Raw genomic sequence first — 21,842 nt, 5'->3', positions numbered from 1 at the left:
AATTGAAGCTGAGTTGGCTACAAGGCCCCCTGTACAATGTTGGGGATGCGGAGGGCCGCACTATGTCAAAAACTACCCACAACGCAGGGGAACTGACCAGATCTCTTAGCTACAAGAAGCCTCTATAGTAGGAGAGATAGCAAGGAGTCTGCCCAAAATTAACGCAGCCCTAGAAGACCACCAAGCAGAATTTCAGCCGACAATGGTCAAATTTGAAGGTAAAATTTTTAACCAAACTATAGCTATTTTGATTGACCCCGGGGCAACTTTAAGTTACATTAGCCCCAATATTGTGGAACAATGTAAGTTACAAGCGATAAAATTTAAAAATCCAGGGTTGGTGCAATTAGCCACGGGAGCCAAAAGAAGAGTTTTGGCCAAGCTTTGAAATTCATTCTCTTTTATTTGGGTTAGCCCTGAATAGAGGTATTCCGGACCGAAGATATGGCTATAGGAGTCTATTCATCGCACATATGCTTCGATCAATAGTATTGTAACCATCTAAGTAAAGCAAAGCAAGCAGGAACATCGACGCGAGCAGGTGTGGACGAAGTGGAAGCGAGAATGTCGGCTTGAGTAACGCAAACATTGGTGAGAATCCAATGCCCCGAGCCCGTTCCTGGAGAGGAGACTCAATTTATTGCCTATGTAGCTTACCCCTTAGACCTTTTCGAAGAAGGTTCTGTTACTAACTTAGGATCATATGATATCCTTATTGGTATGGATTGGCTGGAAAAGCACTGGTCCCTTATTAACTGCAAAACTAAAACCATTAATTTCCGAGATGATAAGGGGGAAAGACAAGAAATGTAGGGCATTCAGAAGCCTCTGCAAATAAGACCTGTAACAGCTTCCCAACTAGCAAAATGCATCAGGAAAGGCTGTCAGATTTTTGCCATTCAAGTAGGTTATGCTGACCCTAAGGAGAAATCTGTTGTTTTAGAAGATATACCGGTAATACAAAACTTTCCTGATGTTTTCCCTAAGGAAATTCCAGGTTTACCCCCAAAAAGGGACATAGATTTTACCATTGAGCTAATTCCGGGAGCTGCCCCAGTCTCTCGAGCCCCTTACCGTATGAGTATTCCTGAATTGACAGAATTGAAAATGCAGCTGCAGGAGTTGCTAGATAAGAAGTATATACGACCCAGTGTGTCCCCTTGGGGAGCTCCAGTATTGTTTGTTAAGAAAAAAGATGGAACAATGCGAATGTGCATGGACTACCATCAGTTAAACAAGCTGACCATTAAGAACAAATATCCTTTGCCCCATATAGATGAATTGTTTGACCAGGTTAAGGGGGCAACTGTTTTCTCCAAGATTGACCTCCAATCAGGTTATCACTAGATCCAGATAAAGGAGGAAGATATAGAAAAAACAACATTCAGAACTCGTTACGGGCACTATGAGTTCGTGGTGCTACCTTTTGGACTGACTAATGCCCCAACCACCTTCATGTGTCTCATGAACAACATATTCCATCAATACTTGGACAAGTTCATGTTGATCTTTATTGATGATATCTTGATCTACTCACGGAGCGTGGAAGAACATAAGGAGCATCTCCGCGTTGTCCTCCAAGTTCTAAGAGAACACTGTTTGCATGCTAAATACATCAAGTGTGACTTTTTCAAAGAACAAATCTAGTACTTGGGACATATTATCATCAAGGAGGGAATTGCGGTAGACCCTGAGAAAATAAAAACCATTATGGAGTGGCTAGTACCGAAAGATGTGGCTGACATAAGATCATTCATGGGCCTAGCTGGATATTATAGGCGATTTGTGGAAGGTTTTTCTAGGGTATCATACCCTATTACCTCTCTGCAAAAGAAAGGAAGAGCCTTTAGGTGGACCTCTGACTGTCAAAGGAGCTTTGACTAGCTTAAGCATCTACTCACCACTGCCCCAATTTTGAGTATTGTTGATCCTAGTAAGGAATATGTAGTGTGTACGGATGCTAGCAAGGAGGGGGTAGGTGGCATACTAATGCAAGAGGGTAGGGTCATAGCTTACGAGTCAAGAAAGCTCAAGGAATACGAGCAAAAGTATTCTGCATATGACTTGGAGTTAATAGCAGTAATTCACGCCTTGAAAATGTGGCGGCACTACCTGTTGGGCAAAAAAATTCTGCTTTTAACAGATCATCACAGCCTAACAAGCTATTTCAAACAGCCCACATTAAATGCTAGACAAGCTCGTTGGGCTGACTTCCTAAGCGAATTTGATTTTGAAATCAGGCACTTGAAGGGAAAAGAAAACCGGGTAGCGGATGCTCTAAGCCAGAAGGTAAATTGCTTATACGAGATTTCTTTTAGTGAGTCCCGCACTACTTTCTATGAATAGATTCGAGAAACAGCCATGCAAGATGTGGTATATAACCATTTGTGGCAGCAAGCAAAAGTGGAAAACAGCCACGAACAGCAAATGGGGTACGAAGTGACTCCAAATGAGTTGTTGGTTTATAGGAAGAGACTTTATGTGCCTAACCAAAAATTTCTTAAAGAATTAATCTTGAATGAATATCATAAAAGCCCTTACGCAGGACACCTAGGATATCAAAAATTGATTTCTATCCTTAGGAAGGAATTCTTTTGGCCTGGTATGAAGAAAGAAGTAGCAGAATACCTAGGACACTGTTTGGAATGCCAGCTCATAAAAGAAGAGCACCAGCACCCAGCAGGATTGCTTCACCCACTACCTATTCCAGAATGGAAGTGGGAGACAATATCTATTGATTTCATTACTGGACTACCTAAAACAAAAAAACTAAACGACTCTATCATGGTGGTGGTAGATAAACTGAGCAAATCTGCTCATTTCATACATGTACAATCAACTTATAAAGCAGTACAAATTGCTAACATTTTTATGCAAAATGTTTTTAAGTTGCATGGCTTACCCAAAATGATCATCTCTGACCGAGATGTAAAATTTACGTCAGCTTTTTGGAAGGCCCTGTTTGAGGGATTGGGGACCCAATTACATTTCAGTACCACATATCATCCTCAAATGGATGGGTAGACGGAAAGAGTAAATCAAGTTATCGAAGACATGTTGCGAGCCTATGTAATGCAACAACCATCTAAATGGGAGGACTACTTGCATCTAGTAGAATTTGCCTATAACAATGGGTACCATACATCCTTATGAATGAGCCCATTTGAAGTATTATACGGGCGTAAGTGCATAACACCTCTGAGTTGGAGCGGCCCAGAAGACAAACTAATGTTGGGACCAGATATGCTGGAAGAGATGGAAAAGATGGTGAAAAGTGTGTGAATTAATTTAAAGGCTGCTCAAGACTGGAAAAAGAACTTTGTTGATCGGAAAAGGAGCTTCCGAGAGTTTCAAGTAGGGGAGCACGTGTACATTTGGGTTAAGGCCAAGAAAAGCACCTTGCAATGGACCGGATGTGCTAAGCTAGCACCCCGATTCTGCGGGCCTTTCCAGATTTTAGCTCGAATCAGGCCAGTAGCATACCAGCTCGCTCTACCCAATCACATTCGTGTACACAACGTTTTTCATGTTTCTTTACTTAAGAGATATATTTATGATGCTAAACATATAATAAACTAGCAGGACATTCAGGTGAGTCAGAAAGTCGAATCTCTCAAAACAATCTATTGTAGACATATATACAAATGTATAGATATATACACATGCAAAAGTAAAAGAAGTTTAACAGTTGAATGAAATTCTTTTTCGGCTATGACTAAATTCTTTTATTTTTGACAATCAGGTCAAACCGGAAGGAGAATTCCTGGTAGAGCCAATGGGTATACTCGATCGGAGAGAAGTAATGTTGTGGAGACGAGTTATCACCCAAGTTAAAATTCAGTGGCAGCATTATGGGCCTGAAGAAGCCACCTGGGAAGATGAGCGGACTATGAGGGAGGTCTATCCACGGTTGTTTCCCATAGAGGAACATCGAGATGATGTTCAATCTTAGGGGGGGAAGATGTGATATCCCTTGTGAATGTGAATATTTTTTTTACTGCAAGTAAAACAAACTAGAACTGATTTAAGTTTATATAATTAGAAATTATGTTTTAATTGATTAAAAGAAATTTAGTGCTGGAAATATGTTAAGGAAAGAAATTGTTATAATTCATGAGAAATATTTGTCAGAAGGGTGATGGAAATTAGTTCTCAAGAAACAGTTGGTTGGGCAGTTACCCAACCCTAACTGCTCCTATGAAAAATCCATCCCTAAAAGATCAAGAGGATGGGAGGCAGGGGAATCTGCGATCAAGGGAATGGAGGAGTAAGAAAGGAGAATTATGTGATGTAGAGACAAATAGACAAGTAGTGGATAAGTCTGGTTAAGACCAAATATTCGTTGTTGTTCAAGACTGAGTTTTTTCTTGAATAAATTACCCAAGTTCGGGTAGCTCGAGGGGAGACTGAAGGCGCTGGAGTGCAAGTCTCAAGGTTGGGAGGATAAATGAGTTAAAAGGTTATAAGCGGTTCAACAAGCCAGATAAGTTTATATCTGGAATATCTTGCTTAACTATTATTAGCAGTAATTTTTAGAGAACAGAATGCTAAATTTCTAATATAGTCACATATACGAATAGTAATTAAAGATGTTGTTATCACTATGCATGTATGTACCGAAACCCTTTAAGTTCAGAAGTTTGCAATATGATACAAAATTTCAAAAAACTTAAGAGACAACATTGTGTTCCTTATTTAAAATAATTCTCTGATAGCAGCATAAATAATAATGGCACAATACAAGTAGGAAAGAAAACATTGACAAAGTATCTAAGTACAAGTTCAAGCGGTGTTCAAAGCTGTAACTTAAAGGAACAACAATAAAAAGAATAGCGCCTACGTTTCTTTAAATACCAGAGAACCTTTTTCATTATTGAAACAAATACATAACCCTACTCTAATCAGGCAGAATCCCCAAGTCTGGGTACTGATAAACTAACCTGAAACTAGTACTTTAGTAGGGAAGTATGCAATTAGTAGAAAATTGTAAGAAATATAGCCGCAAGGATTGTAGTTATCCATGAAAGGAAAAGCTTAAACATGAAAACCATTAGCAAAAGAAGTAGCCTGTGAGAACGAATACATCTATACTAGAAAGCAAAGAAACATAGTATTAAAATATCAAAGAGCGAAAGAATCACTTAAATCTTTCTTCCAGTACAAACAACAAGTAAATGAGTCCGCAGGGCTTGCATAAACAGTAATAGTAAAATATACATTGACCAAATATAGAAACCATCCTCAGGATTTGCAGTTCAAGAGGAAAAATTACGCAAAAGTATATAACCGAAACTCAGGCCGAATCGGCTTAAAAACATGCAAACCAGTTTGATTACAGTGGTCACCACAAAATTAAAGAACGGGTACAATACTTTCAAAAGGAGTAGAGACTTCAGGACCATCTCTCATAAAACTAATTACATCGCCTCAATGGCTAGAGACTCGAGGTCTCATTAACAGAGAAAACGAGTAAACAAGCTTAACCTAGCTAAAACCCAGAAGTTTAAAGCTAGAGAAAAACCTCTGCTCTGCTAACTTATACATGCGACACAAAATTCATAAGACCAAGGCAAGCCCTTCTTTTCTTATAAGATATACAAAATCAAACTCATACCCATTGAAGACCAAACGAAGCTTTTGGAGTTTCGACAGTGGGAGCCAAGCCACCTGAAGCTGCACCTACAAACCCTGTCAATGAGGCTAGTTAGAAACCATGGCGACTAATTCAAAAAAAAACACTGCAATACAAATTAACAATGCCCTTAGGGTCGAGTTGACTTACCCGAGTTGTCGCAAAACACCTCTAGCACCCCTGTAGCCGCTCCCAAAGCCATAGCAGCACACTGTGGTCAAGAAGGAAAGACATTCAAGGAGCGAAAGGCCTTCTAGAGCAGCGACACAAATGAAATGACAGAGGTTAAGTTCAAGGTTTTACCACAGAGAAACCCTCTGCGCGAGAACAGGGGTTGAAACCCTCCATCGAAAACAAAACAACAATAAAGACCTTTCCCGTGCTCGACCAAGCATAACACTACCAGCAACAGTCTCCACCGTCTCATTCAATGCGGCAACGAGAGCCCTCAATGGGGTACAGACCATGAAGCAGCAAGGGACAGTTGTCCGTCATGGAGAAGCATCCTGAGATGGCTTTCCCCTCGTCCTGGCAAGTGACCTTCATATATTAAAGTCCACCATAAAAATGTACCACCCCGCATCAGATCAAGCCTGAAAATATTTATGACAGTACTCTGTTACGTGGTGTGAAGGGTTTGTATGGTTGGGATAGTCGACTATGCAGTTGACAAATCCATTTAATAAAATGTAAACCTTGAAAATCATGAATCCGTTCACAAATTAATGGTTGTAAAGACATTCCACCACTATCATGTCAACCCCAATTATGTGGTAATAACAGTTAATCATAGTGCTTATTATAGTTAATCCATGTTATTTATGATAAGTCAAATACATTTAGCAATTATAATTATGTTGAGAATTGTAATCATTATTTTTTTTTACATGGAGACATTACAAAGGGGGTGTATAAATTTATTCATCCGTCAATTCCCTTTTAAAATGAAATTATGTTCTAAATAGAAAAATAATATCGACTATAATAAAAAAATGAATATAAAAAAAAAAAGTATATGAGTAAGATGTTTAAATCTTATACTTTTCAAAAATATTTCAACAAGATATTTAAATAAATTATTTGAAAATCTATGTTAATTAATTTATATTCATATCAACTTGATATATATCTATATATAGAAAAAAAATTGTCAAAATAAAATATTTTAATGTTGTATATAGAAAAATATTCAACGTGGGTTATTATTAATAAGAATAAATATTGGCATATACTCAAAAAAACTATTAATAATAAAAAAACATTTTAATTAGTGTGATAAAGTGTCTCCACTTGTAAATATTTTAATATAAATTAAGTATATTTTATATCATTTAAAAATTTTATGTATATATGACGAAAAAATGGTTAAAACATTTATTTGGTCATATATATACTTTATTTAGCTTTCAAAATTCAATTTAAACAATAAAAATTAACACATTGTATTTTGCACTCAAAAAAAAATTGACAAGTGAAAAAATTTGATCCATTTCCACTTCTATTAAATTTGTATTTAAAATAAATCTATACTAATTATAAATATAATTACCATTATAAATTCATTACACAATTATATTAAATAATAAATAAACATTAATATGATAATATGCCTCCAAAAAAAAGACTTTAAACTTTCTTTCAAAATACTAATGCAAAAATGTGCTTTTACTCAATTTTTTTGGTTTAAAAGTTGAACTTTGTTTTTGCTGTCACTCTTAATTAAATCTCACACTGGAATTTGTAACTTGCGAAAATAGATTACCAAGTAAATATTTATGCGGGGTGTATTAATATGCGAAATTGTTGCCCGGAAAGAAAGGATAAAAAAAATGAACGCGGTCGTTTTCATACATAAAACTCTGCAAATAATAGAAATGGCGCTGAATCACAAGCTCCAGACATTATAGTTTCATAACATTATAATATTCGCCATACAATGTTTATTTGGATTAGCGGACGAACCATCCAACAAATGAACAAATTATCTTAAACGAATAGATGATGTGCGTGTGGGTGACTAAAATAGATGGTGGTGATGTTTTTTGCCATGAGCTTCTTTTGCTTTCTTCTTCGACTCCTCCCTCTTGTGATGTTCGTGGACGGCATATCCCCCTGCTCCAACTGCAACTGTGGCCGCAATCTTCTCCTGCATCTTATGCCTCTGTGCGTGTTCGGGATCCTTCTTTACTTGGTGCTTCTCATGCTGCACACATGTAAAATTACATTAATATACAGATTCACTTTCTTACGTTATAAAAATCTCTCGATTCAAAAATTCCTTTAGTTTATCTAGATTGTTGATTCGCTAAATATTTGGTAATCAGACAGACATGGGAGCATGGTTGATTCGCTGAATATTTGGTAATCAAATAAATATGGGTGGCCAAATGTGAACGCCATGTTTATCTGATTACCAAATATTCAACAATGAAAATAGAAATACCCATAAAAATCATATGGGATTTCTATCATTCTGGTTTTGGGGTATTATAGTTTATCAGAACTGTACAAAATACAAAAACACAATACAACAATATATATTTCATGAATTGATATAGTGAATCTGATTGCTAAATATTCAACAATTCAATCAGCACTGCCCATAAAAATCATATGAGATTTCTATCATTCTGGTTTTGGGCGTATTATAGTTTATGAGGACTGTACAAAATACAAGAAACAATACAACGATATATATATTCCATGAGTTGATCTGACTAGATACGATTAACATGGCGGAGGACCTAAATATACTTTACTCGACATTTGGATATGAAAATTTAGAATTAATGAATAAAGGATATATGCAGTACCATTGCAAACGCTCCGGCAGCGGCTGCTCCCATTTCCCCCAAATGTTCCATACGCTTATGATGCTTCTCGTCTTTCCTTGCCCTCTCGTATTCTGATTTATTAAACTTGCTTTCCACCTCTTTATGGTGGTGCTCATGTTTCTTGTGACCCATCTTTTCGAATGATTAGAAACAGAACTGAATTCGATCACAATCGACGAAAATGCAGAGAATGATTTGTATACGTAAATCGAGATAGCAACCTGAAGAGAGAGATGAAGAGAGCTAAATCCCTAACATGTTAAACAGCATTTACTTCTATGATCTATGAAATAAGAGTTCCCGTTTGTACACAGTCGCAATACTTTAAACTTTAACGCTTGCCGATGAGATGAGATGAGATGGGGAAGGAACATAGTCATTGTTATATATAGCGGGCGTTGGATAAGAACCTTCGCTATTAAGCAAAGAATAACGCGTAGAAACCGCAGAAGTCAAGAATTGCCGTTCCAACCAGAGGAAGAAGTCGAGCACATTGCAGCGGACGTTGATGGGATATCTTGAGTGTGAAGGAATGGCACAGCCACAGCCATAATTAATAATTCAAAACGAAACGCGTAGAATGCATCTGATGTTGATTTGACATCTTGAGTGTGAAGGAATGGCAGAGCAAAATTAATAATTGGGCAATCGAAACGCGTGATTATTCAAAGCCTGGGCGCAGGTATGGAGAACTAACCAAGAAGACGCACAGGAAGGTGTATCTGCAACGGCAACGGGACAGGATGAGTGTTGTTTTTAGCATAGACGCGCTTTTTAAACTCTTCATCCTCATCCAACGCGGGTCTTTGAAATTGTTTATACTTAATTAAAAGGGTAAAAGGGTGTCTAAGGCGGGTTTTTGAAATGGAGTTGTTTTTAGTGTGACTTTTTGGATTTTCTACTGTTGGAATTTTGTGGAAAATTTTGAAGTGAAATATTGATTTGTGTTATTTAAACTAGTTTTTTCACTGTAAATATGGATTCAACAAAAAAACCCCTAGGGGACAAGATTACCCATCAAGCTTGTGATTTCAATAAGTTCTTGCTGGATTTAGAGAAATTTGTCAGGAAAACCCACCTTAAAAGCTTCCAAAAAGTCACGCTAAAGACAACTCCCTTTGAAATTGTTTATAATTAATTAATTAAAATGGCGTAGTATAATTTAATGATAAAATAGCTATTGGAATTCACAAAAATCTCGCAATACAATTTCAATATTTTTTTGTTATTTAAAATAGATTTTTGAATGGAAACTAGATCTCTAGCTATTTGTCTCTCTCTTTGTATTCAACTATTCACGTTTTGGAGAAAATTTCTTTGATGCCGAAATGGATCTACAAGTCTTGAATGATGGTGGTTATTTTTTGTTGTCGATATAATCTCTAATCTAGGGTTTTGCTTTAGGGTTTGTGTAGCTGGTTACCATGGTGGGGCAAGGAGAAGGGAGTTCTGCTCCCTCCTGCAGTAAAGTAGTTTAGGACAAAAGCAAGGGAATTGGTTCCCAACAATTCAAGAAACCAGCAGAGGTGGCAACAGAGATTACGAATAATGAAAAATCGGGAACCAGCAAACCTCAAGAACAGGAAGAGAACCGTGAGGAAGATATTAAGGAGAAGAGGACAGAGGGTATCAATCAGAAAGTTGCCCCATGAAAATATCAGGGGCATGTAAACCCAAGGCAACCACTATTCATCGAGTCGTTTTAAGTGACCCAGCGCTGCAGGTGCACAGAGAACACATGGCAGAATATGCGGTTATCTGTAAATTCATGGGGATCTGGCCGACGGAGAAGGCTTTGCAAGCATGGATAAGGAACCACTGGAAACCAAAGGGAAAAATTGACCTTCACCTTGGGTCTAAGGGTTTCTTCACGGCAGTGTTCACAAGCCTAGAGGACAAAAACAGAATTTTCGAAAGAGGGCCCTATTTTTACGCGTCTGCAAGCCTTTACATGAGACCATGGGTAATGAACTTTGTCCCAAAACGAGATACTTTCACCTCGGTATCGGTATGAATAGGACTCTACTCCCTTCCTTTAGATTATTGGCTACCAGAATCTCTAAAGGCTATCGGTAACAAGCTAGGGCACTTTATAAAAATCTCAGATACTACTCTAAGAGGCAAATACACTTCATTTTCCCGGATTTGTGTGGAAATGGACTTATCTAGGGCACTTCTGAATGAAATCATTTTGGAAGTGTATGACGAGGAATGGGTGCAAAAGATAGACTATGAACACGTCTCATTCAAGTGTCATAAATGCCATGAACACGGGCACTTATGCAAGCATTGCCCTTTGAACAAACTAGAGAGCAACACAAAAGCCACCATAGGCAAGGATCCCGAAGGCTTTACCAAGGTAGGGGGTAAAGGGAAAGGAGGCAAGAGGTACCAAAAGAAAAGTACTGAAGATAGACAATGAACCACAATAGTTTCAAGATCTTAGAAGAAGAAGTTGAAAACAATGGGACAAACCAGGAATCGGAGAATATTCACAATGAGAAGGAAGGGGATGCTAACATGGAGGAGATACCAGAAAACAGCAAACAAATGGAGGACATGCTAAATATGATGGAGCTCAGCAGGGACCACGAGATGACTCCAAGTGAGACAGGAATGGAAGACCATGAACTGCAAGAGATTCTAGAGAGGGAGAATTTAGATCTAGAAAATTTTCTGGAGCAGGGAATCACCAAAGGGGTTGACTCTCTACCAAAAGCGGAGTTTGACAGGGTTCAACAGCTCTTCCTCTGGAGATCACAAACAAAGTTCTCTGGAGTCAAAAGAAACCATGAAAACCAGGAGAATAGGGTAGTGAAAACGATGGAGGATACATTGATTCTTTCTTCAAAGAAACCGGACAGGAAAAGAGGAAGGAAGAAACAGAATGAATTACTGTCCGAATGCGGTAAACTTATGATTAACTCAAGTAAGATGAAGGATCTCACCAGTTACTCCTTTACAAATCTTTCTTAATGAAGCTTACAACCTGGAACATTAGGGATCTAGGAAGTAAAGGGAAACAAAGAAACTTTAGTAATAGAATAAAAGAAGAAAAATCAGATATGATTTTTAGTCAGGAAACCAAATGTTTGATGGATAAGATCAAAGAGATACACAACAAATGGTTAATCAAGTATGAGTATCTAGAGGTAAAAGCAGATAACTCAGCAGGGGGGATTCTCACTCTATGGGATCCTCGAAAACTTGGAATCCTGGATGCTGAAGCTTCTAGGAATTATCTATTGATGGTGATTCAACCTTTGGGGGATAAGAAGATCAACATGATCACCAATTTCTATGGCCCTAAAAACTAGAAGACAAACTAAAGCTTCTCACATCCCTTTAGGAACTGAGGGAGATACATCCTAATATGCCTTGGATTCTGGCAGAGGATTTCAATATGATTAGATCTCTTACAAAAAAAGAAAAAGGAGGTACAAGGAAACTAGGCAGGGACTCCATTGCCTTCCAGAACTTCATGAATAATATGAGGCTAGTGGACACAAAAACAAAAATGGCATTTTTACTTGGAATAATAAGGGAGGAGGAGCTTCTCCAGTTGCCTCTAAATTAGACATATTCATAATCTCTTAGGAGCTCCTTATCAAAGGCCTTGATATGTCAACTTTAATCCTTCCCTTTGGAGGCTCGGACCACTGCCCTGTCCAGATGGAAGCTACATTTATGGGTACACCAAGGAACAGACCCTTTAGGTTTGAAAATATATGGCTCTCTCACTCTGAATTCACCAGCAATATTGATAAATGGTGGACGAAAGATAGGCCCATTCAAGGCACTAAAATGTTCATACTGCAGCAGAGACTCAAGCACATCAAATCTAGGCTTAAATATTGGAACAAACAAGAGTTTGGCAATATTTTTAAAGCCAAAAAAGAAGTTGAGAAGAAAATCCAGGCGATTAATCAGATCAACATCCTAGAGGGTTTTACCGAGGAAAGGAAAATTCAGGTTGATTCGCTACAGAACGAATAGGAGGATCGGTGCTTGCAAGAGGAGATTTTATGGAGACAGAAATCAAGGGTGCAGTGGATTAGAAAAGGAGAAAGAAACACAAAGTTTTTTCATAGATAAACTTTGGATCACAGATCTCATTATATAATTTCCAAACTCAAATATTCTCAAGGAAAAGAGCTTGTCTCACACATAGAAATAGAATCTGTCCTAGTTCAGCATTTCTGTAGAATAGTAGAGGAGCCTCTCATTAATAGATCTCAGTTCATTAAAAAATTCACAAAGTTCATTCCTAAACTTGTAACCAGGGAAGACAACCATAATCTTAGCAGGCCAGTGTCTGAAGAGGAGGCTAGTGAGGTCATCAATGAGATGCAAAACGGGAAAGCTCCTGGCCTTGATGGTTTCAATGTGGATTTCTTCAAATCTTGTTGGAAAACAGTCAAACAAGATATCCTTGAGGTTGTGGAAGACTCTAGAAGATCTAAAACTGTTTTGAAAGCTCTTAATGCCTCTTTCATAGCATTAATTCCAAAGCAGGAAAAAGCTATGACACTAGATAGATTCAGACCCATAGCTTTATCTAATGTGGTGTACAAAATTATCTCCAAGTTGATTGCTAACAGACTAAAACCTCTTCTTCCTGCTCTCATTTTATAGGAGCAAACTGGTTTTGTGGAAGGAAGACAGATTCTCAACAACATCATACAAGCACATGAGGTGGTACACTCTCTTAAGAGCAAGAAGCAAGTTGGTATGATAATGCAACTGGACCTAGCGAAAGCTTATGATAAGCTAAGTTGGGCATACATCAAGGAGGTGCTAAAAGCTTATGGTTTCGACCACAACTAGATAAGATGGGTTATGGCCCTTGTATCCTCGGTTAGTTTCTCAATTCTGCTTAATGGATCTCCCTCTAGAACCTTTATACCTTCTAGGGGTCTCAGACAAGGGGATCCGCTCTCCCCCTTCCTTTTTGTTCTCATGATGGAAGGACTTGGCAGAGCGATCAAAATAGCAAATGGTGAAGGAAGAATCCAGGGTCTGAAACTTACCCCGGATGGGGATGCCTCTACTCATCAACAATTTGTGGATGATACAATGTTGCAGGGCATTCCTACGGTCAAAGAAGCTAGAGCATTCAAACAAATCCTGAATGACTTTGCTTTGGCGGCTGGTACAGAGGTAAGCCTTGACAAATCAAAAGTTTTCTTTTTCAATACTGACATTGCTATTCAGAGGAACCTCACCAGAATTCTAGGGTTTCAAAGGGCTCAGTTACCTTCCAAGTACTTTGGAATGCCTCTTACTGACAAACCTCTGATGTGGGAACCGTTCACCAATAAACTTCAGGATAAAGTTAGGAAATGGACATGTAGGTCTTTGAACTTGGTAGGGCGCCTTGTGCTTACTAAGTTTGTCCTGTAGGCTATACCCATATTCATGTTTTTAGTTCTCCCTGCTCCTAAAGGTATCATACAACAAATCAGAAGTATTCAAAGAGATTTTCTTTGGGGCAATGGGGAAGAGAAAAAGAAGTGGGCACTGGTAGCATGGGACAAGCTCTGCAAACCTAAGGCCCATGGAGGTTTGGGGCTTCATGACCCTGAAATCCTAAGCAGAGTTTCAAGAGCAAAATTGTGGTGGAGGTGGCTCAAGGAATCGACTACTCCTTGGGCCAAGGTTTGGAAGCAGAAATATGCAAGTAATTGGCAAGAGAGGGATCATATCAGAATGTCAGGGCTCATCAAGGGCTCCCACATATGGAACCTTGCTTGGGAGAATAGAGACATTGTCCAGAGGCATAGTTTTTGGGAGATCAGAGATGGTAACCTTGCTCGGTTTTGGGAGGATAACTGGCAACAGGAACCCAATCTGTTTAGAGAAGAACTAACCACTCTAAAAAATGACACCGATAACAAAGGTTTACTCGTGGTAAGTGATTTCTGGGAGCAGGAAAGGGACAAGGAAAAATGGCGACTACGGAAGAATCATGGATACAGTGAAGAGATCCCTTTGAAAGCCCAGTCGGACTCCCTTGCTCTTGACTTGGAGAAGAGGAAGATTTTAGTGTCCTCCTCGTCTGACCAACTGAGATGGGGTCGAAACACTGAAGGTACTTTTAACCTCAAAGAAGATAAATGCATTGCCATAGGTTGTGATTATCCAAACCCTGACCAAGTTTGGAATAACCTTTGGAAGAACCCACAATGGATGAAAGTCAAGTTATTCATGTGGTTAGTGTACCAAAAGAAAATTCTCACTTGGGAGAATCTTCTGAAAAGGGGTTTTGTTGGCCCATCCAAATTCCATCTATGTGGCTTACAGGAAGAAACGATGGAGCATTTACTAAACCTTTGCCCCTTTATCGCTACTTTGTGGGATTGGGCGGCCTTAGTCTTCAGGAAAATTGATAGAGACAGGCTCAGCATCACCAACACCTTGAAGAATTGGAGAAAAGACTTCTCCGATAATGAAATCACTAACAAGGCTTGGACTCTACTTCCGAGCTTTATTATATGGGATGTTTGGAAAGAACACAATGGCAGGATTTTCAAGAGCAAAAAAGGCTCAACCCAGAACACCATTGCCCAAATTCTAAGACAGATCAAAGATACAATAAGAGCCCTTTTGTGGAAAATTCCTAAGGACCCCCTTCAGCCCAGGAAGCTCTAATACTGAGGCAGTTGGATCTCCACTCTCTGGTTCCCCTTGGAACTTTTAAGGGAAGGAGTAAAACAACTAGTGGTAAAGATTTCTGGCAGCCTCCTCCCCATGGATTTTTGAATATCAATATATACAGGGCCTCCAAGGGCAACCCAGGGATGGTTGGTTTTAGAGGTGTCATAAGGGATGAACAGGGGAGCATAAGAGACATCTTCCATAGTCATCTGGGGACTGCCACAAATAACATGGCTAAGCTAATGGCCTTAGAACAGGGCCTGGAAAGCCTAATTGAGTTAAATTTACACAATGCCATCATTGACGCTGACTCAGAATTGGTCATTAATGCAGCCAAGAAAATGTGTAATGGAACGGCACCTGGAAAAGAGTCGAAACACTAAAGGCTCTCGCAAGTTTTTCTGCGTATTCATTCCCACTTGCGAACCCTGAGAACTGTAAGTTTTGTTCATGTGCAAAGGAAAGCAAATTTTTTAGCCGATCAGCTGGCGAATGAAGGCATGATGTGCAAGGAGAGCCATATCTGGTATGACAAGGATTCTATACCCTCTGGTAACCTGAGGGATGATTGTTATCAACAAGCGGCAAAAGACATGGAATACTTCCAGATCATGGGAAATAAGCAGGAGGGAGACTAGTGGGTGTGGGCAAGCACGGGAGTCTTGGAACCTGGATGAAGTGCTGGCGTGCTTCCTAACTGTAAATCCTATCGTAATTACTTTCACCTTAGCCAACTATGGAAGTAAAGGACATGTTAAACAATGTGCTTGTTGAAGGGCCGCAAACCATAGGTTTTGTTGGCTTTTGACATCGAATGGATATTAGATCCAATTTTGATCGGACGTTAAGGGGTTGAGCGGACCTGAAATCTTTTTAGACCAAGGATATAATCTAGTTCAACTCCGGATAGTGGATAATTACCGCGTATGTTTTTGAAGCGATATATTGTGGACCGTTAGATTTAAAGGGTTTAGATCAATGACACAGGATCAACGTGCAACTTGGTTGATCGAAGTGAGTATCCACCGTCCGATTAAGGTCAGTTCTAGTAGTTGATCGGAGTAAGTTTCTGTCATCCAATCGAAGGCTTGATCAATGGTGGATCTTGGTAGTTCTCAGTGATTGGAGTGAGTCTCTACCGTCCGATTGAAAGGTCGGTCAACGATGGGGTTTGATGGTTAAGATTTGGGGAGATTGAGCAGAAAGACTTGAAGAAGAAGAATTGCAGAGTGAACAGCAGTATGTTCACTTAGGATTTTTGCCCAAGGGGCTGGTGTGGTTATGTTTGTAAGGTTTTGGGTTTCGCTAACCCTGTTGTTTTGATGTTTTTTCAACCGATCTGTCTTTGGTTGGTCTTTACAATTGTAAAGACATGTACAATATGTAATCTTTGTTTGGTTAATTGAAGGTTCCACTATTACTTGACCAAAAAAAATTAGATTTTTGAATGTATAAATGAGTTTACCACCATAAAAAAAATTGTGCATTCGAATTATGCAAATTAAATAATTTAAATTCAAGTTTTAAACAATATCCTTTAGATTTTGATTAAAATTAACCCAAAAAATAGTCGTGAAAAAAGTCATTTCATACTCATTCTACAGGCGGGTAAGCTCGGTTGAGTTGACACAAGCCTTTTAAAATAAAAATTTCTTAATAGAAAAATAATGCTAGCTATAAAGAAAATGAATATGTTGTAAAGTAATTAGAAAAATAATGTTTGTTATAATTAAAAAAATGAATATGTTTTAAGAAAAAAAATGTGTGAGTAAGGTGTTTAAACCTTAACATTTAAATAATCTATTTGAAGATTTATGTGAACTAATTTATGTGGATATCAACTTTATATATATATATATATATGAATATCCACATAAATTAGTTAAAATAAAATATTTTAATTTTGTATATAATGTTCAATGTGGGTTATCAATAAAATATTTTAATATGAATTAATATGTCATACCAATTAATATTGACATACACTAAAAATATATATTAATAATAAGAAACCATTTTAATTTAATGTCAATTGTGTATAACCGTAACAGTTATGTTTTTTTGCCCTGAAAGTTATGGAAATTCCGGCAATATTTTGAAAAAATCTAGTAGGGATTTTTGTAAATCCAAGTAAAAGTTATCAAACTTCATAATTTTAGGTGCCCTACAGGTTTTTGATGGTGTTGAATCCATTTCCACCATCAAAAACTAAATCCAAGTAAAAGTTATCAAACTTCATAATTTTAGGTGCCCAAAAGGTTTTTGATGGTGCTGAATCCATTTCCACCGTCACAAACATAATTCAGACGCTACATCTACAAGATTTTTTGAAATTTTTTTATTCAAATTTTAGACACTTTTATTCGTCTAGACAACTAATTCCTCCAATATATCATTTTTAAAAAATTATATATATTGAAAAAAAAAATTAATTAATTATAATTAAAACAATTATTTAATCTCATATATTCTATTTAATATTTAAAAATATAATTTAAACAATAAAAAAAATATACATTATATTTTATACTCTAAAAAAATTTACATCTGGAAAAAATTAATTTCTCTACACTCATTTCATCTCTAAATTAAACAATACCAATTAATAATATAACCTTCGTATCTCTTAACATTAAATTCAAATTTCAACTACACCCATTAAAAGTATAACCCTCATGTCCCGAAACATTGAATTCAAATTTCAAAAGCTTAGTAGAAATATAACCCTCATGTCCCGAAACATTGAATTCATATAACTCACTCATACATTAATTCACCACCACGTCACATAAACATTGCCTTAATAATTATATATATTTATGTGACATTACCTTAATAATTATATATATTTATGAAAGTTTAAATTTACTTTATATAATTGAATTAATATTCTATTTCATATAAATAAATATTTTAATATTTTTTCCTTTTATTAAGAATAATATTTTAACAGAAATGTTTATTTTATAGTTTGAGGTGATGTATAAGTTTTTTTATTCACTATACAAATAAATGAATATGTTGTGAAGTAATTAGAAATTAAAAAAAAATGTGTGAGTAAGATGTTTAAGTTTATAAAAAATTAAGTTTTTATAGTTAAAACATTTATTTGGTCATATATATATTTTATTCAATGTTCACAAATACAATTTAAACAATTAAAAATAACACATTGTATTTTGCATTCTAAAGAAGTTTGTAGGTGAAGAAATTTGATCCCTCTAGACTCATGTTAGATCCATACTTAAAATGGATTTAAGCTAATATTAATTAAGCAATAGTAAATATTAAAATATTAAATTATTGATATATTGATTTTCTATCTTATTTATTAGATATTATTTTGGATTTTCCATTTTATTTATTGGATATTACTTTATTCTTATTCAATAAACAGGATGTTAAATAAGACATTATTTAATGTTTTGTATAATTTTTATTTTTTTTAGATTAAAAAAAAAATACTCGATATGAACAAAATTTCAACTTTAATGAGGAATTGACAAACTTACACATCATACTAGACTGTAAAATGAACCTCTAAGCTCAATAAACATAAGAATTCCCTAACCCAGTTTCTACTCTTAAATAAAAATAAACAAATAAAATAAAAACCACATTAAAAAACCTGCAATTTTCATATCTCCTTCTTGAAATGTAACATTTATCATGAATATATATGGTAGATTTACAAAATCGACCCCTTATTCTTGCACCTCAACATTGACCGATGATTCTTCTACATGGCTTGACATGCTCATAATTTCATTTACCGGTCTCACTAATGCTGATTCCTCAGCCATTGCTTTTAGTTCAGAAAACTTAAGTAACCTCCCATCAAATTGTGTAGTTGAATGCGATGGAGAGCTACAAGTAGTGGATCATCATTTTATTTAATTGGTTATCGATGTTCTAAAATGAATGAAGTTAGTGCCCCGATCATATTTCTTTGTGGATCTCCATCAGAATTATGAATTATATCTCCTGCTTCTGTTGAAATGTGGCAACAAGAATATTCCAATTTTAATTTGTCCTTGAATTAAAATTGTGAATTAAATTCGAATTTAGTCTCGTCACCTGCTTGGAAATAATTAATTAATTCATCTTGAATTAATTGGTTGGAGAAATTCAAGTTAGAAGTCTTTCTGAAGTCATGCAATAGTTATCCCTTAAATTAAGGAGATTATCCCTTAATTAAGGAGATAAGATTGAGTTATATTTGAGTTGTAATTAGTTAGCTCAGTTTACTGAGTTAAGTCCAGTTAAATTAGTTCCAAGCTGTTTGAGGAATTAATTGTGAGTTATTAGTCAGTTGATGTATGCATGCATTCAACCAGTGTACTCCAGATAACTGAAGATTCCCTCATCATAAACTCATGCATGTTTATTCAGAGAAAGACCCAGTTGAGCTAAATGTCAAGGACAAGTTACTATCAGTTGCATGTGTTTTCCTATAAAGGAAACTCATCCATGCAATTCAAGGGAAGGTTCCTTGAGTATTGCGCAGTTTTACAGGGTGTGAGATCAATGTTACACTTGGTAACAATAGGATCACCCAAGAGAAACAACGCAAGGAAAGAGGAGCCTGGAGGGCAGAGGAGAAGGCTCATGAGAAATCTATTTTGTTTGTGAGCATCTGTGAGGGATTGTACTGAGAGTTGCCTAGCTGTAAGAGCTAAGGCTTTATGTAATCCTGATATATTTCCACTTGTATGATAATACAGATAGTGGGGTTTTTAGTTGAGGCTTTCCCCTGAGTATTCTTTTGTGTTTCATGTGCATTGATTCTTCTTCTGGTTATATGTGTTCAACTTGTTCTTGCTCAAATCTTTTAAGCTTCCACAAAATTGATTGTAGAAGTAGATTAAATTATTTTTCTTTAGTTATATTGCATTCAAGTATGGGGGTTTTACACAGTGCATTATATTAGATATCATTTTTGGGATTCAACTGCGTTAAGTAAGTCATTCATGTATGACCATTTCCATGAGAGGTAGTCGTAACTGACTAATTTCTCATGATTTTTTAATAGTTCACTTAGCACTCATTGCATCGGGTGATGCTCACAGGGGTGAAGAAATGGGATTGAAACTAGTGAAATGAATCACATAGCGCCAATCATCACTTCCGAGGCTTGCACCCGGTAACCAGGACTTCCCGGGAGGTCACCCATCCCAGATCGCCTCTGGCTCAAGCGCGCTTAACTGTGGAGTTTTCCCCACAATCAAGCCCACTTAGCTTGCTACCCCATTTGCAAAACCTTAGCAAGTATTGTGCCTCATGAACCATTCAAGTAGAGATCCCTTCACTCTTTTTGAATTCAAGTATGGGGGTTTTACGCAGTGCATTATATTAGATATCATTTTTGGGATTCAACTGCGTTAAGTAAGTCATTCACGTATGACCATTTCCATGAGAGGTAGTCGTAACTGACTAATTTCTCATGATTTTTGAGTAGTTCACTTAGCACTCATTGCATCGGGTGATGCTCAGAGGGGTTGAAGAAATGGGATTGAAACTAGTGAAATGAATCAAATAGCGTCAATCATCACTTCTCGGGCTTGCACCCGGTAACCAGGACTTCCCGGGAGGTCACCCATCCCAGATCGCCTCTGGCTCAAGCGCACTTAACTGTGGAGTTTTCCCCACAATCAAGCCCACTTAGCTTGCTACCCCATTTGCAAAACCTTAGCAAGTATTGTGCCTCATGAACCATTCAAGTAGAGATCCCTTCACTCTTTTTGAATTCAAGTATGGGGGTTTTACGCAGTGCATTATATTAGATATCATTTTTGGGATTCAACTGCGTTAAGTACGTCATTCACGTATGACCATTTCCATGAGAGGTAGTCGTAACTGACTAATTTCTCATGATTTTTGAATAGTTCACTTAGCACTCATTGCATCGGGTGATGCTCAGAGGGGTGAAGAAATGGGATTGAAACTAGTGAAATGAATCACATAGCGTCAATCATCAGAATTTCTACATGATATCAGAGCAAAGGTTATCGGAGCTGTGAACAATATATTGAGAAGATAATTCGAAGTTTGAAGTTCGGGGTTGCAGGTGCAAATTGAATTCATATCATACTTCAGGTTGATCAATGGAGTTTTATGGCTTGAGACTCGAGTATGCCTTGGAAGGCAGCTCGAATTACATAGCATGGAACTATTACATGGAGGATGTATTAGAAGACAATGGCTTGAAGGATTTCATTGATCAAGAAATCCAAAAGCGAACTTCAACTAATGCACAAGAGTTGGTTGAGTGGAAAAAGTGTGTGGCGAAGGTGAGACAGATCATCCTGGAGGGAGTTCAAGATCATATTGTCTTAAGTCTCCATGGGAAGAATACTCCATTTTCAATGTGGAAAAAATTGAAAGACCTCTACCAGAACAGTAGCGACCAGATGAAATTGGCGCTCAAGGATAAGCTTCGAAAAATCAAGATGGAGAAGGGTGATACTATTTCCACATATCTGAACAAGCTCACCACCTACAGAGATGAGCATGGTAGTGTGGGAATAACTATTTTCGATGATGATATGGTGAGCCTCACTCTCCTCACCCTTCCAAAGAGTTGGAATAGCTACCAGGACTCTGTGAATGGAAGGGAGAAACTACCGGATTGGGAATCACTGTGGTTGGATCTGATGTAGGAGGAGATTAGGAGGAGCACACGAGATGGTTCTTCATCAAAGAATGATGATGAAGAAAAT

The 21,842-nt window shown here is 37.2% G+C and overlaps 1 protein-coding gene across 1 annotated transcript; it reads right to left on the bottom strand.

Annotated features, from left to right (window-relative positions):
* Positions 1 to 7,513: 7,513 nt before the first annotated feature.
* LOC149201296 (uncharacterized) lies at positions 7,514 to 8,645 on the bottom strand. Its single transcript, XM_089399702.1, has 2 exons — positions 8,446 to 8,645; positions 7,514 to 7,835 (listed from the first exon to the last, which is right to left on the bottom strand). Exons 1-2 carry the CDS (start codon positions 8,596 to 8,598, stop codon positions 7,650 to 7,652), a joined length of 339 nt encoding a protein of 112 aa, XP_089255828.1. The 5' UTR covers positions 8,599 to 8,645; the 3' UTR covers positions 7,514 to 7,649.
* Between the last annotated feature and the right edge of the window lie 13,197 nt (positions 8,646 to 21,842).

This window comes from Pinus tabuliformis, chromosome 2_1, assembly GCF_031772625.1.
Source record: "Pinus tabuliformis cultivar Carrire ecotype Pingquan chromosome 2_1, CPIR1, whole genome shotgun sequence".
Classification (NCBI taxonomy): Eukaryota; Viridiplantae; Streptophyta; class Pinopsida; order Pinales; family Pinaceae; genus Pinus; species Pinus tabuliformis.
Note: the sequence above shows the minus strand (reverse complement) of the source record. Positions and strands in the feature narration are given on the sequence as shown.

Coding starts and splice junctions, on each gene's coding strand:
- LOC149201296 (XM_089399702.1), bottom strand. CDS start 8,598: ATGGGTCACAAGAAACATGAGCACCACCATAAAGAGGTGGAAAGCAAG. Junction 7,836..8,445: donor CTGCCGGAGCGTTTGCAATG/GTACTGCATATA, acceptor ACATGTGTGCAG/CATGAGAAGCACCAAGTAAA.